The sequence below is a fragment of the Chiloscyllium plagiosum genome, unplaced genomic scaffold (genome assembly GCF_037043375.1).
Source record: "Chiloscyllium plagiosum isolate Xiang-an unplaced genomic scaffold, Cpla_swu_hap1 HiC_scaffold_18, whole genome shotgun sequence".
Taxonomy (NCBI): domain Eukaryota; kingdom Metazoa; phylum Chordata; class Chondrichthyes; order Orectolobiformes; family Hemiscylliidae; genus Chiloscyllium; species Chiloscyllium plagiosum.
This window is the reverse complement of record NW_028270156.1, coordinates 63,872,964-63,889,764: the sequence shown is the minus strand read 5'-3', so window position 1 is coordinate 63,889,764 and position 16,801 is coordinate 63,872,964. Positions and strand designations below refer to the sequence as shown.

General features: G+C 45.4%; 1 protein-coding gene across 1 annotated transcript in view; it reads left to right on the top strand.

Annotated features, from left to right (window-relative positions):
• LOC122548290 (tetraspanin-4-like) overlaps window positions 1-16,801 on the top strand; it is a 96,818-nt gene that overhangs the window by 48,567 nt on the left and 31,450 nt on the right. The window contains exon 3 of the mRNA XM_087996196.1: window positions 15,710-15,784. Within this exon, the coding sequence (XP_087852322.1) occupies window positions 15,710-15,784 (75 nt within the window). The remainder of the gene's footprint in view (window positions 1-15,709; window positions 15,785-16,801) is intronic.

The window sequence follows — 16,801 nt, the reverse complement described above, 5'->3', positions numbered from 1 at the left end:
TGTGGGTATATGTGTGTGGGTCTGTATGTGTGTGTGTATATGTGTGTGGGTCTGTATGTGTGGGTGTACATGTGTGTGCTATGTGTATGTGTGTGTGTGTATATGTGTGTGGGTGTTTGTGTGTGTAAATGTGTGTGGGTGTGTATATGTGTGTGTGGGTGTGTATATGTGTGTGTGGGTGTATGTTTGTGTGGGTGTGTATGTGTGTGTGGGTGTGTATGTGTGTGTGTTTGTATATGTGGGTGGGTCTGTATGTGTGTGTGTATATGTGGGTGGGTCTGTATGTGTGGGTGTGTGTATGTGTGTGTGTATATGTGTGTGGGTGTGTATGTGTGTGGGTCTGTATGTGTGTGTGTGTATATGTGTGTGGGTCTGTATGTGTGGATGTACGTGTGTGTGTGTATGTGTGTGTGTACTGTGTATGTGTGTGTGGGTGTGTATGTGTGTGGGTGTATGTGTATGTGTGGGTCTGTATGTGTGGGTGTACATGTGTGTGTGCTGTGTGTGTGGGTGTGTATATGTATGTGTGTGTGTGTGTGTGGGTGTGTGTGTATATGTGTGTATATGTATGTGTGTGTGTATGTGTGGGTGTATGTGTGTGGGTGTATGTATGTGTGGGTGTGTATGTGTGTGTGTATATGTATGTGGGTGTGTATGTGTGGGTATATGTGTGTGGGTCTGTATGTGTGTGTGTATATGTGTGTGGGTCTGTATGTGTGGGTGTACATGTGTGTGCTGTGTGTGTGTATGTGTGTGTGTGTGTACATGTGTGTGGGTGTTTGTGTGTGTAAATGTGTGTGGGTGTGTATATGTGTGTGTGGGTGTGTATATGTGTGTGTGGGTGTATGTTTGTGTGGGTGTGTATGTGTGTGTGTATATATGTGGGTGGGTCTGTATGTGTGGGTGTGTGTATATGTGTTTGGGAGTGTATGTGTGTGAGTCTGTATGTGTGTGTGTGTGTGTATATGTGTGTGGGTCTGTATGTGTGGGTGTACGTGTGTGTATGTGTGTGTGTATATGTGTGTGTGCTGGTGTGTATATGTGTGTGGGTCTTTATGTGTGGGTGTACATGTGTGTGTGTATATGTGTGTGTGTGCTGTGTATGTGGGTATGTATATGTGTGGGTGTGGGTGTGTATATGTGTGTTGGTGTGTATATGTGTGTGTATATGTGTGTGTCTGTGGGTGTGTGTCTGTGGGTGTGTGTGTGTGGGTGTGTGTGTGTGTGTATATGTGTGTGTCTGTGGGTGTGTGTGTATGTGTGTGTGTGTGGGTGTGTGTGTGGGTGTGTATATGTGTGTGGGTGTATGTGTGGATGTGTATGTGTGTGTGTATATGTGTGTGAGTGTGTGTGTGTGTATATGTGTGTGTGTATATGTGTGTGTGTGCTGTGGGTGTGGGTGTGTATGTGTGTGGGTGTGTATATGTGTGTGTATATGTGTGTGGGTGTATGTGTGTGTCTGTGGGTGTGTATGTGTGTGTGTATATGTGTGTAGGTGTGTATATGTGTGTGGGTGTATGTGTGTGTATATGTGTGTGTCTGGGTGTGTGTGTGTGTATATATGTGTGTGGGTGTGTATATGTGTGTGGGTGTATATGTGTGTGTGTGGGTGTGTATATGTGTGGTTGAATATGTGTGTGCTGTGTGTGTGTGGTTGTATATGTGTGGTTGTATATGTGTGTGCTGTGTGTGTGTGTGGGTGTGTATATGTGTGTGGGTGTATGTGTGTGTATATGTGTGTGTGGGTGTGTGTATATGTGTGTGTATATGTGTGTCTGTGTGTATGTGTGTGTGGGTCTGTATGTGTGTGTGGGTCTGTATGTGTGGGTGTACATGTGTGTGCTGTGTGTGTGTGTATGTGTGGGTGTATATGTGGGTGTATATGTGTGTATGTGTGTGTGTGTATGTGTGTGGGTCTGTGTGTGTGTGTGTATGTGTGTGGGTCTGTGTGTGTGTATATGTGTGTGGGTCTGTATGTGTGGGTCTGTATGTGTGGGTCTGTATGTGTGGGTGTGTGTGGGTGTATGTGTGTGTATATGTGTGTGTCTGTGTGTATGTGTGTATGTGTGTGGGTGTGTATGTGTGTGTGTATATGTGTGTGGGTCTGTATGTGTGGGTATATGTGTGTGTATATGTGTGTGTGTGTATGTGTGGGTGTACATGTGTGTGTGCTGTGTGTGTTTGTGTATGTGTGTGTGTGTATGTGTGTGTATATGTGTGTGTCTGTGTGTATGTGTGGGTCTGTATGTGTGGGTGTACATATGTGTGTGGGTGTGTATGTGTGTGTGTATATGTGTATGTGTGTGTGTATATGTGTATGTGTGTGTGGGTGTGTATGTGTGTGTGTGGGTGTGTATGTGTGTGTGTGGGTGTGTATGTGTGTGTGTGGGTGTGTATGTGTGTGTATATGTGTATGTGTGTGTGGGTGTGTATATGTGTGTGGGTGTGTATATGTGTGTGGGTGTGTATATGTGTGTGGGTCTGTATGTGTGTGTGTATATGTGTGTGGGTCTGTATGTGTGTGTGTGTGAATGTGTGTGTGGGTGGGTATATGTGTGTGGGTATATGTGTGGGTGTATATGTGTGTGTGGGTGTATATGTGTGTGGGTGTATATGTGTGTGTGGGTGTATATGTGTGTGGGGGTGTATATGTGTGTGTGGGTATATGTGTGTGGGTCTGTATGTGTGTGTGTGTGTGGGTGCCTGTGTGTGGGTGTGTGTGTGTGTGTGGGTGTGTGTGTGTGTGGGTGTGTATGTGTGTGTATATGTGGCTGGGTCTGTATGTGTGTGTATATATGTGTGTGTGTATATGTGTGGGTGTGTATATGTGTGTGTGTATATGTGTGTGTGGGTGTGTGTATGTGTGTGGGTGTGTATATGTGTGTGGGTGTATATGTGTGTGATGTGTCTGTGTGTATGTGTGGGTGTGTATGTGTGTGTGTATGTGTGTGTGGGTGTGTATATGTGTGTGTAGGTGTATGTGTGTGTATATGTGTGTGTGTGTATATGTGTGTGTCTGTGTGGGAGTGTATATGTGTGTGGGTATATATGTGTGTGTATATGTGTGCGTCTGTGTGTATGTGTGTGTATATGTGTGTGGGTCTGTATGTGTGTGTGTGGGTCTGTATGTGTGGGTGTACATGTGTGTGTGCTGTGTGTGTGTATGTGTGGGTGGGTGTGTATATGAGTGTGTAGGTGTATGTGTGTGTATATGTGTGTGTCTGTGTGTATGTGTATGTGTGTGGGTGTGTATGTGTGTGTATATGTGGCTGGGTCTGTATGTGTGTGTGTGTGTGTGTATGTGTGTGGGTGTGTGTGTGTGTTTATGTGGCTGGGTCTGTATGTGTGTGTGTATATGTGTGTGTGTGTATATGTATGTGGGTGTGTATGTGTGTATATGTGGCTGGGTCTGTATGTGTGTGTGTATATGTGTGTGTGTATATGTGTGTGGGTGTGTATGTGTGTGGGTGTGTATATGTGTGTGGGTGTGTATGTGTGTGTATGTGTGTGGGTGTGTATGTGTGTGTGTATATGTGTGTATGTGTATGTATATGTGTGTATATGTGTGTGTGTGTCTGTATGTGTGTGTGTATATGTGTGTGGGTCTTTATGTGTTTGTGTATATGTGTGTGGGTCTGTATGTGTGTGTATGTGGGTGTGTATGTGTGTGTGGGTGTGTATATGTGTGTGTATATGTATGTGGGTGTATGTGTGTGTATATGTGTATGGGTATATATGTGTGTGTGTATATGTGTGTGGGACTGTATGTGTGGGTGTACATGTGTGTGTGCTGTGTGTGTGTATATGTGGTGTGGGTGTATGTGTGTGTATATGTGTGTGGGTGTGTGTGTGTGTGTGGGTGTGTATATGAGTGTGTGTGAGTGTGTATATATATGTGTGTGTATATATGTGTGGGTGTATATGTGTGGGTGTATATGTGTGGGTATATGAGTGTGGGTGTATATGTGTGTATATGTGTGTGGGTGTATGTGTGTGTATATGTGTGTGGGTATGAGTGTGTATATATGTGTGGGTATGTGTGTGTGGGTGTATATATGTATATGTGTGTGGGTGCATGTATGTGTGTGTGTGTATATGTGTGTGGGTGTGTATGTGTCGGTATATGTGTGTGGGTATCTGTGTGTGGGTGTATATATGTGTGTGTGTGTATGTGTGTGTATATGGATGTGTGTATGTATGTGGGTGTGTGTGTGGGTGTGTATGTGTCGGTATATGTGTGTGGGTATGTATGTGTGTGTGTATATGTGTGTGGGTCTTTATGTGTGGGTGTACGTGTGTGTGTGTGCTGTGTGTGTGTATGTGTGTGTGTGTGTGGGTGTATGTGTGTGTGTGTATGTGTGTGTATATGTGTGTGGGTGTATATGTATGTGGGTGTGTATGTGTGTGTGTATATGTGTGTGGGTGTGTATGTGTGTGTGTTTGTATATGTGGGTGGGTCTGTATGTGTGTGTGTATATGTGGGTGGGTGTGTATGTGTGGGTGTGTGTATGTGTGTGTGTGTATATGTGTGTGGGTGTGTATGTGTGTGTGTTTGTATATGTGGGTGGGTCTGTATGTGTGTGTGTATATGTGGGTGGGTGTGTATGTGTGGGTGTGTGTATGTGTGTGTGTGTATATGTGTGTGGGTGTGTATGTGTGTGGGTCTGTATGTGTGTGTGTGTATATGTGTGTGGGTCTGTATGTGTGGATGTACGTGTGTGTGTATGTGTGTGTGTACTGTGTATGTGTGTGTGGGTGTGTATGTGTGTGGGTGTATGTGTATGTGTGGGTCTGTATGTGTGGGTGTACATGTGTGTGTGTGCTGTGTATGTGTGTGTATATGTGTGTGTGTATGTGTGGGTGGGTGTGCATGTGTGTATATGTGTGTGGGTCTGTATGTGTGGGTGTACATGTGTGTGTGCTGTGTGTGTGTATGTGTGTGTGGGTGTGTATATGTGTGTGTGTATGTGTGTGTGTGCGTGTGTGTGTTGGTGTGTGTGTATATGTGTGTATATGTATGTGGGTGTGTATATGTGGGTGTATGTGTGTGGGTGTATGTATGTGTGGGTGTGTATGTGTGTGTGTATATGTATGTGGGTGTGTATGTGTGGGTATATGTGTGTGGGTCTGTATGTGTGTGTGTATATATGTGTGGGTCTGTATGTGTGGGTGTACATGTGTGTGCTGTGTGTGTGTATGTGTGTGTGTGTGTATATGTGTGTGGGTGTTTGTGTGTGTAAATGTGTGTGGGTGTGTATATGTGTGTGTGGGTGTGTATATGTGTGTGTGGGTGTGTATATGTGTGTGTGGGTGTATGTTTGTGTGGGTGTGTATGTGTGTGTGTATATGTGGGTGGGTCTGTATGTGTGTGTATATGTGGGTGGGTCTGTATGTGTGGGTGTGTGTATATGTGTGTGGGTGTGTATGTGTGTGGGTCTGTATGTGTGTGTGTGTATATGTGTATGGGTCTGTATGTGTGGGTGTACGTGTGTGTATGTGTGTGTGTATATGTGTGTGTGCTGGTGTGTATATGTGTGTGGGTGTATGTGTGTGTGTGTATGTGTGGATGTGTATATGTGTGTGGGTCTTTATGTGTGGGTGTACATGTGTGTGTGGGTGTGTATGTGTGTGGGTGTATGTGTATGTGTGGGTCTGTATGTGTGGGTGTACATGTGTGTGTGTGCTGTGTATGTGTGTGTATATGTGTGTGTGTATGTGTGGGTGGGTGTGCATGTGTGTATATGTGTGTGGGTCTGTATGTGTGGGTGTACATGTGTGTGTGCTGTGTGTGTGTATGTGTGTGTGGGTGTGTATATGTGTGTGTGTATGTGTGTGTGTGCGTGTGTGTGTGGGTGTGTGTGTATATGTGTGTATATGTATGTGGGTGTGTATATGTGGGTGTATGTGTGTGGGTGTATGTATGTGTGGGTGTGTATGTGTGTGTGTATATGTATGTGGGTGTGTATGTGTGGGTATATGTGTGTGGGTCTGTATGTGTGTGTGTATATGTGTGTGGGTCTGTATGTGTGGGTGTACATGTGTGTGCTGTGTGTGTGTATGTGTGTGTGTGTGTATATGTGTGTGGGTGTTTGTGGGTGTGTATATGTGTGTGTGGGTGTGTATATGTGTGTGTGGGTGTGTATATGTGTGTGTGGGTGTATGTTTGTGTGGGTGTGTATGTGTGTGTGTATATGTGGGTGGGTCTGTATGTGTGTGTATATGTGGGTGGGTCTGTATGTGTGGGTGTGTGTATATGTGTGTGGGTGTGTATGTGTGTGGGTCTGTATGTGTGTGTGTGTATATGTGTATGGGTCTGTATGTGTGGGTGTACGTGTGTGTATGTGTGTGTGTATATGTGTGTGTGCTGGTGTGTATATGTGTGTGGGTGTATGTGTGTGTGTGTATGTGTGGATGTGTATATGTGTGTGGGTCTTTATGTGTGGGTGTACATGTGTGTGTGGGTGTGTATGTGTGTGGGTGTATGTGTATGTGTGGGTCTGTATGTGTGGGTGTACATGTGTGTGTGTGCTGTGTATGTGTGTGTATATGTGTGTGTGTATGTGTGGGTGGGTGTGCATGTGTGTATATGTGTGTGGGTCTGTATGTGTGGGTGTACATGTGTGTGTGCTGTGTGTGTGTATGTGTGTGTGGGTGTGTATATGTGTGTGTGTATGTGTGTGTGTGCGTGTGTGTGTGGGTGTGTGTGTATATGTGTGTATATGTATGTGGGTGTGTATATGTGGGTGTATGTGTGTGGGTGTATGTATGTGTGGGTGTGTATGTGTGTGTGTATATGTATGTGGGTGTGTATGTGTGGGTATATGTGTGTGGGTCTGTATGTGTGTGTGTATATGTGTGTGGGTCTGTATGTGTGGGTGTACATGTGTGTGCTGTGTGTGTGTATGTGTGTGTGTGTGTATATGTGTGTGGGTGTTTGTGGGTGTGTATATGTGTGTGTGGGTGTGTATATGTGTGTGTGGGTGTGTATATGTGTGTGTGGGTGTATGTTTGTGTGGGTGTGTATGTGTGTGTGTATATGTGGGTGGGTCTGTATGTGTGTGTATATGTGGGTGGGTCTGTATGTGTGGGTGTGTGTATATGTGTGTGGGTGTGTATGTGTGTGGGTCTGTATGTGTGTGTGTGTATATGTGTATGGGTCTGTATGTGTGGGTGTACGTGTGTGTATGTGTGTGTGTATATGTGTGTGTGCTGGTGTGTATATGTGTGTGGGTGTATGTGTGTGTGTGTATGTGTGGATGTGTATATGTGTGTGGGTCTTTATGTGTGGGTGTACATGTGTGTGTGTATATGTGTGTGTGTGTGTATATGTGTGTGTGTGCTGTGTATGTGGGTATGTATATGTGTGGGTGTGGGTGTGTATATGTGTGTGGGTGTGTATATGTGTGTGTCTGTGGGTGTGTGTCTGTGGGTGTGTGTGTGTGGGTGTGTATATGTGTGTGGGTGTGTGTGTGGGTGTATGTGTGTGTATATGTGTGTGTATATGTGTGTGTCTGTGGGTGTGTGTGTGTGGGTGTGTGTGTGTGGGTGTGTGTGTGGGTGTATGTGTGTGTATATGTGTGTGTCTGTGGGTGTGTGTGTGTATATATGTGTGTGTGTGTGGGTGTGTATATGTGTGTGGGTGTATGTGTGGATGTGTATGTGTGTGTATATGTGTGTGGGTGTGTGTGTGTGTGTATATGTGTGTGTGTGCTGTGTATGTGTGTGTGTGTGTATATGTGTGTGTGTATATGTGTGTGTGTGCTGTGTATGTGGGTGTGTATGTGTGTGGGTGTGGGTGTGTATGTGTGTGGGTGTGTATATGTGTGTGTATATGTGTGTGGGTGTATGTGTGTGTCTGTGGGTGTGTATGTGTGTGTGTATATGTGTGTAGGTGTGTATATGTGTGTGGGTGTGTGTGTGGGTGTATGTGTGTGTATATGTGTGTGTCTGGGTGTGTGTGTGTGTATATATGTGTGTGGGTGTGTATATGTGTGTGGGTGTATGTGTGTGTCTGTGGGTGTGTATGTGTGTGTGTATGTGTGTGGGTGTGTGTGTGTGGGTGTGTATATGTGTGTGGGTGTGTGTGTGGGTGTATGTGTGTGTATATGTGTGTGTGTATATATATGTGTGTGTGTGTATATATGTGTGTGGGTGTGTATATGTGTGTGTGGGTGTGTATATGTGTGTGTATATGTGTGTGGGTGTATATGTGTGTATATGTGTGTGGGTGTATATGTGTGTATATGTGTGTGTGTATATGTGTGTGTGTGGGTGTGTATATGTGTGTGGGTGTGTGTGTGGGTGTATGTGTGTGTATATGTGTGTGTGTGTGTGGATGTGTGTGTGGGTGTGTATGTGTGTGAGGGTGTATGTGTGTGGGTGTACGTGTGTGTCTATGTATGTGTATGGGTGTGTGTGTGGGTGTATGTGTGCGTATATGTGTGTGTCTGGGTGTGTGTGTGGGTGTATGTGTTTATATATGTGTGTGTCTGTGTGTATGTGTGGGTGTGTATGTGTGTGGGTGTGTATGTGTGTGTATGTGTGTGTGGGTGTACATGTATGTGGGTGTGTATGTGTGTGTGTATGTGTGGGTGTACGTGTGTGTGTGTATATGTGTGTGTGTGTTTGTGTGCTGTGTGAGTGTGTATGTGTGTGTGGGTGTGCATACGTGTGTGTATATGTGTGTGGGTGTATGTGTATATATATATGCGCGTATGTATATGTGCTGTGCATGTGTGTGGGTGTATGTGTGTGTGTACGTGTGGGTGTATGTGTGTATATGTGTGTGCATATGTGTGTGGTGTGTGTGCATGTGTGTGTGTATGTGTGTGTGTATATGTGAGTGGGTGTGTATGTGTGTGTGTATATGTGCTGTGTGTGTATATATATGTGAGTGTGTATATGTGCTGTGTGTGGGTATGTGTGTGTGTATGTGTGAGTGTGTATATGTGTATGTGTGTGTGTGTATGTGTGTGTGTACACTGTCAAGGACACAGTGTGAGTGTGTATATGTGAGAGGGTGCAGTGTGTACACTGTAAAGGACACAGTGTGAGTGTGTATATGTGTGTGGGTGCTGTGTGTACACAGGAAAGGACAGTGTGTGTGTGTGTGTGTGTGTGTGAGTGGGTGCTGTGTGTGCACTGTAAAGGACACAGTGTGAGTGTGTATACGTGTGAGGATGCTGTGTGTACCCTGTAAAGGACACAGTGTGAGTGTGTACAAGTGTGAGGGTGCAGTGTGTACCCTGTAAAGGACACAGTGTGAGTGTGTATATGTGTGAGGGTGCTGTGTGTGCACTGTGAAGGACACAGTGTGAGTGTGTATACGAGTGAGGGTGCTGTGTGTACACTGTAAAGGACACAGTGTGAGTGTGTGAGTGGGTGCAGTGTGTGCACTGTAAAGGGCACAGTGTGAGTGTGTATATGTGAGAGTGTGAATTGCACACTGTGTAAGGGACACAGTGTGAGTGTGTATACGTGTGAGGATGCTGTGTGTACCCTGTAAAGGACACAGTCTCAGTGTGTATAAGTGTGAGGGTGCAGTGTGTACACTGTAAAGGACACAGTGTGAGTGTGTATACGAGTGAGGGTGCTGTGTGTACACTGTAAAGGACACAATGTGAGTGTGTATATGTGAGAGGGTGCAGTGTGTACACTGTAAAGGACACAGTGTGAGTGTGTATAAGTGTCAGGGTGCAGTGTGTACACTGAAAAGGACACAGTGTGTGTGTGTGTATGTATGTGTGCTGTGCGTACACTGTAAAGGTCACAGTGTGAGTGTGTAAATGTGTGAGGGTGCTGTGTGTACACTGTAAAGGACACAATGAGTGTGTGTGTGTGTGTGTGCTGTGTGTACACTGTAAAGGTCACAGTGTGAGTGTGCATATGTGAGAGGGTGCTGTGTACAATATAAAAGACACAGTGTGAGTGTGTATATATGAGAATGTGCAGTGCGTACACTGTAAAGGTCACAGTGTGAGTGTGCATATCTGAGAGGGTGCTGTGTGTACACTGTAAAGGACACAGTGTGAGTGTTTTATATGGAGAAGATGCTGTGTGTACACTGTAAAGAACACAGTGTGAATGTGTATATGTGAGTGGGTGCTGTATGTATGCTGTAAAGGACACAGTGTGAGTGTGTATATGTGAGAGGGTGCAGTATGTACACTATAAAGGACACAGTGTGAGTGTGTATATGTGTGAGAGTGCTGTGTGTACACTGTAAAGGACACAGTGTGAGTGTGTATATGTGAGAGGTTGCAGTGTGTACACTGTAGGATACAGTGTGAGTGTGTATATGTGAGAGTGTGCAGTGTGTGCATTGGAAACGACACAGTGTGAGTGTGTATATGTGAGAGTGTACTGTGTGTATACTGTAAAGGACACTGTTTGAGTGTGTATATATGAGAGGGTGCTGTGTGCACACCGTAAGGGACACAGTATGAGTGTGTACTTGTGTGTGAGGGTACTGTGTGTGCACTATAAAGGATACAGTGTGAGTGTGTATATGTGTGAGGGTGCTGTGCGTACACTGTAAATGACACAGTGTGGGTGTCTGTATGTGAGAGTGTGCTGTGCGTACACTGTAAAGGACACAGTGTGAGTATGTATACATGTGAGGGTGCAGTGTGTGCACTGTTAAAGACACTGTGTGTGTGTAAAAGTGAGAGGGTGCTGTGTGTACACTGTAACGGACACAGTGTGAGTGTGTATATGTGAGAGGGTGCTGTGTGTATACTGTAAAGGACACTGTTTGAGTGTGTATATGTGAGAGGGTGCTGTGTGCACACCGTAAGGGACACAGTATGAGTGTGTACTTGTGTGTGAGGGTACTGTGTGTGCACTATAAAGGATACAGTGTGAGTGTGTATATGTGTGAGGGTGCTGTGCGTACACTGTAAATGACACAGTGTGGGTGTCTGTATGTGAGAGTGTGCTGTGTGTACACTGTAAAGGACACAGTGTGAGTATGTATACATGTGAGGGTGCAGTGTGTGCACTGTTAAAGACACTGTGTGTGTAAAAGTGAGAGGGTGCTGTGTGTACACTGTAAAGGACACAGTGTGAGTGTGTATATGTGAGAGGGTGCTGTGTGTACACTATAAAGGACATCGGGTGAGTGTGTATACATGTAAGGGTGCAGTGTGTACACTGTAAAGGACACAGCGTGAGTGTGTATTTGTGTGTGGGTGCTGTGTGTACACTGTAAAGAACACAGTGTGAATGTGTATATGTGAGTGGGTGCTGTATGCACGCTGTAAAGGACACAGTGTGAGTGTGTATATGTGAGAGGGTGCAGTATGTACACTGTAAAGGACACAGTGTGTGTGTTTATGTGTGTGGGGGTGCTGTGTGTACACTGTAAAGGACACAGTGTGAGTGTGTATATATGAGACAGTTCAGTGTGTACACTGTAAATGACACAGTGAGAGTGTGTATATGTGAGAGTGTCCAGTTTGTACACTGTAAAGTGTACACTGTAGTGTGTATACTGTAAAGGACACTGTGAGTGTGTATATGTGAGAGGGTGCATTGTGTACACTGTAAAGGACACAGTGTGAGTGTGTATATGTGCGAGGGTGCTGTGCGTACATTGTAAAGGACACAGTGAGAGTATGTATATGTGTTAGGGTGCTGTGTGTACGCTATAAAGGACACAGTGTAAGTGGGTATATGTGGGTGCTGTCTGTACGCTGTAAAGGACACAGTGTGAGTATGCATATGCGTTAGGATGCTGTGTGTACATTGTAAAGGACGCAGTGTGAATATGTATATGTGTAAGGGGGCAGTGTGTTCACTGTAAAGGACACAGTGTGTGTAAAAGTGAGAGCGTGCTGTATGTACACTGGAAAGGACACAGTGTGAGTGTGTATATGTGAGAGGATGCTGTGTGTACACTGTAAAGGACACAGTGTGAGTGTGTATATGTGTGAGGGTGCAGTTTTTACACTGTAAACAAGACAGTGTGAGTGTGTATATGTGAGATGGTGCTGTGTGCGCACTGTAAAGGACACAGTGTGAGTGTGTGAGTGGGTGCAGTGTGTGCACTGTAAAGGGCACAGTGTGAGTGTGTATATGTGAGAGTGTGAATTGCACACAGTGTAAGGGACACAGTGTGAGTGTGTATATGTTTGAGGGTGCTGTGTGTACACAGGAAAGGACACAGTGTGAGTGTATATGTGTGAGTGGGTGCTGTGTGTGCACTGTAAAGGACACAGTGTGAGTGTGTATACGTGTGAGGATGCTGTGTGTACCCTGTAAAGGACACAGTCTGAGTGTGTATAAGTGTGAGGGTGCAGTGTGTACACTGTAAAGGACACAGTGTGAGTGTGTATATGTGTGAGGGTGCTGTGTGTGCACTGTGAAGGACACAGTGTGAGTGTGTATACGAGTGAGGGTGCTGTGTGTACACTGTAAAGGACACAGTGTGAGTGTGTATATGTGAGAGGGTGCAGTGTGTACACTGTAAGGGACACAGTGTGAGTGTGTATATGTGTCAGGGTGCAGTGTGCACACTGTAAAGGACACAGTGTGTGTGTGTATGTGTGTGTGCTGTGAGTACACTGTAAAGGTCACAGTGTGAGTGTGTAAATGTGTGAGGGTGCTGTGTGTACACTGTAAAGGACACAATGAGTGTGTATGTGTGCTGTGTGTACACTGTAAAGGTCACAGTGTGAGTGTGCATATGTGAGAGGGTGCTGTGTGTACAATATAAAAGACACAGTGTGAGTGTGTATATATGAGAGTGTGCAGTGCGTACACTGTAAAGGACACAGTGAGAGTGTGTATATGTGCGGGTGCTGTGTGTACACTGTAAAGGACACAGTGTGAGTGTGTATATGTGTGTGTGTGGTTGCTGTGTGTACAGTGTAAATGAAACAGTCTGAGTGTGTATATGTAAGAGGGTGCAGTGTGTACACTGTAAAGGACACAGTGAGTGTGTCTGTGTGTGAGGGTGCTATGCGTGCATTGTAAAGGACACAGTGTGAGTGTGTATATGTGTGAGAGTGCTGTGTGTACACTGTAAAGGACACAGTGTGAGTGTTTTATATGGAGAAGGTGCTGTGTGTACACTGTAAAGGACACAGTGTGAATGTGTATATGTGAGTGGGTGCTGTATGTATGCTGTAAAGGACACAGTGTGAGTGTGTATATGTGAGAGGTTGCAGTGTGTACACTGTAGGATACAGTGTGAGTGTGTATATGTGAGAGTGTGCAGTGTGTGCATTGTAAACGACACAGTGTGAGTGTGTATATGTGAGAGTGTACTGTGTGTATACTGTAAAGGACACTGTTTGAGTCTGTATATGTGAGAGGGTGCTGTGTGCACACCGTAAGGGACACAGTATGAGTGTGTACTTGTGTGTGAGGGTACTGTGTTTGCACTATAAAGGATACAGTGTGAGTGTGTATATATGTGAGGGTGCTGTGCCTACACTGTAAATGACACAGTGTGAGTATGTATACATGTGAGGGTGCAGTGTGTGCACTGTTAAAGACACTGTGTGTGTGTAAAAGTGAGAGGGTGCTGTGTGTACACTGTAAAGGACACAGTGTGAGTGTGTATATGTGAGAGGGTGCTGTGTGTACACTATAAAGGACATCGGGTGAGTGTGTATACATGTAAGGGTGCTGTGTGTACACTGAAAAGGACACAGTGTGATTGTGTATATGTGTGAGGGTGCAGTGTGTACACTGTAAAGGACACAGCGTGAATGTGTATATGTGAGTGGGTGCTGTATGCACGCTGTAAAGGACACAGTGTGAGTGTGTATATGTGAGAGGGTGCAGTATGTACACTGTAAAGGACACAGTGTGAGTGTGTATATGTGAGAGGTTTCAGTGTGTACACTGTAAAGGACACTGTTTGAGTTTGTATATGTGAGAGGGTGCTGTATTTACACCATAAGGGACACAGTATGAGTGTGTATATGTGTGAGGGTGCTGTGTGTGCACTATAAAGGATACAGTGTGAGTGTGTGTATATGTGAGGGTGCTGTGCGTACACTGTAAATGACACAGTGTGGGTGTCTATATGTGAGAGTGTGCTGTGCGTACACTGTAAAGGACACAGTGTGAGTGTGTATATGTGAGAGGGTGCTGTGCGTACACTGTAAAGGACACAGTGTGAGTGTGTATATGTGAGGGGGTGCTGTATGTACACCATAAGGGACACAGTATGAGTGTGTACTTGTGTGTGAGGGTGCTGTGTGTGCACTATAAAGGATACAGTGTGAGTGTGTGTATATGTGAGGGTGCTGTGCGTACACTGTAAATGACACAGTGTGGGTGTCTATATGTGAGAGTGTGCTGTGCGTACACTGTGAAGGACACAGTGTGAGTGTGTATACATGTGAGGGTGCAGTGTGTGCACTGTTAAAGACACTGTGTGTGTAAAAGTGAGAGGGTGCTGTGTGTACACTGTAAAGGACACAGTGTCTATATGTGAGAGGGTGCTGTGTGTACACTATAAAGGACACAGGGTGAGTGTGTATACATGTAAGGGTGCTGTGTGTACACTATAAAGGACACAGGTTGAGTGTGTATTTGTGTGTGGGTGCTGTGCGTACACTGTAAAGGACACAGTTTGAATGTGTATATGTGAGTGGGTGCTATATGCACGCTGTAAAGGACACAGTGTGAGTGTGTATATGTGTGAGGGTGCAGTGTGTACACTGTAAAGGACACAGTGTGAGTGTTTTATATGGAGAGGGTGCTGTGTGTACACTGTAAAGGACACAGTGTGAGTGTGTATATGTGTGTGGGTGCTGTGTGTACACTGTAAAGGACACAGTGTGAGTGTGTATATGTGTGTGGGTGCTGTGTGTATACTGTAAAGGACACTGTGAGTGTGTATATGTGAGAGGGTGCTGTGTGTACACTGTAAAGGACACTGTGTGAGTGTGTATATGTATGTGGGTGCTGTGTGTACACTGTAAAGGACACAGTGTGAGTGTGTCTATGTGTGTGGGTGCTGTGTGTACACTGTAAATGACACTGAGTGTGTATATGTGTGAGGGTGCTGTGTGTACACTGTAAAGGACACTGTGAGAGTGTGTATGTGTGTGAGCGTTCTGTGTGTATTCTGTAAAGAACACTGAGAGTGTGTATATGTGTCAGAGTGCTGTGTGTACACTGTAAAGGACACAGTGTGAGTGTGTATACGTGTGTGGGTGCTGTGTGTACACTGTAAAGGACACAGTGTGTGTGTCTATGTGTGTGGGTGCTGTGTGTACACTGTAAAGGACACAGTGTGAGTGTGTATATGTGTGTGGGTGCTGTGTGTACATTGAAAAGGGCACTGTGAGAGTGTGTATATGTGAGAGGGTGCTGTGTGTACACTGTAAAGGACACAGTGAGAGTGTGTCTATGTGTGTGGGTGCTGTGTGTACACTGTAAAGGACACAGTGTGAGTGTGTCTATGTATGTGGGTGCTGTGTGTACACTGTAAAGGACACTGTGTGAGTGTGTATATGTATGTGGGTGCTGTGTGTACACTGTAAAGGACACAGTGTGAGTGTGTATATGTGTGTGGGTGCTGTGTGTACACTGTAAAGGACACAGTGTGAGTGTGTATATGTGTGTGGGTGCAGTGTGTACACTGTGAAGGACAGTGTTGCGTTTTTGGTCACTGGGACTAAGTGATACATTCTCTCCTTCCAACTCCTTCCACTAACAGTTCCCTGTGTTTCTGTTTGTTTTTCTCCAGTTTTTCATCTTGTTGCTCATGATCTTTCTGTTGGAGATTATTGGAGGCATTCTCTTCTGCGTCTACAGGAATCAGGTGAGGAAACCACCTCCGAACAGCTCCGTGAACTGTCACAGTCGGTTCATGGGAATGCGTGCTGTCTTCACCACTCCTCACACAACAGCCATCTTTCTCCCCCGATATCAATGGCCGAGAGATTGTGCCCCATATTCTGGTGAAGTGGCTACTGGTTGGCACTGGCTGCGATGCCAGTCTCTGTGGGTGAGATGACAGTCTCCCTGGCTGATATGACAGTTCCCAGTTCAGGATTCTCTTTCGGCTAACATGCAAGTTCAGCTGACAGTTAGGAAGGCAACTGCAACGTTAGCATTCATTTCAAGGGGACTAGAATACAAGAGCAGGGATGTACTGCTGAGGCTGTACAAGGCTCTGGTCAGACTGCATTCGGAATATGGTGAGCAGTTTTGGGCCCTGTATCTCAGGAAGGATGTGCTGGCCTTGGAGGGGTCCAGAGGAAGCTTCACAAGATTGATCCTGAGGATGAAGGGCTTGTCATATGAGGAGCTGTTGAGCACTCTGAGCGTGTACTTCATGGAGGATGAGGATAGGATCTGATTGAAACTTCACGCACACTGAGAGGTCTGGATAGAGTGGTTGTGGAGAAAATGATTCCAGTAGGAGGTGAGACTGCGACCCGAGGGTACAGCCTCCCAGTGAAGGGACGACCCTTTAAAACTGAGATGAGGAAGAATTGCTTGAGCTGGAGGGAAGATTAAATGGCGGAGTGGACATGATGGGCCAAATGGCCTTGCTTTCACTCGTATGTCTTATGGTCTTATGGAACCCATTGCTGCAGAGAGCTATGGTGGCCACGTCATTGAGTGTCTTTAGGACAGAGATAGGTCAGTTCTTGCTTAGTAAGGGGGTCAGAGGTTATGGAGAGGAGACAGGACCGTGGGGTTGAGAAATGTATCAGCCATGATGGAATGGTGGGACATACTCGATGGGCTGAATGGCCTAATTCTGCTCCTACATCTTCTGGTCTTTGCTACCATTCCCTCTGGATGAGACACCAATCAATCTGGCATATTC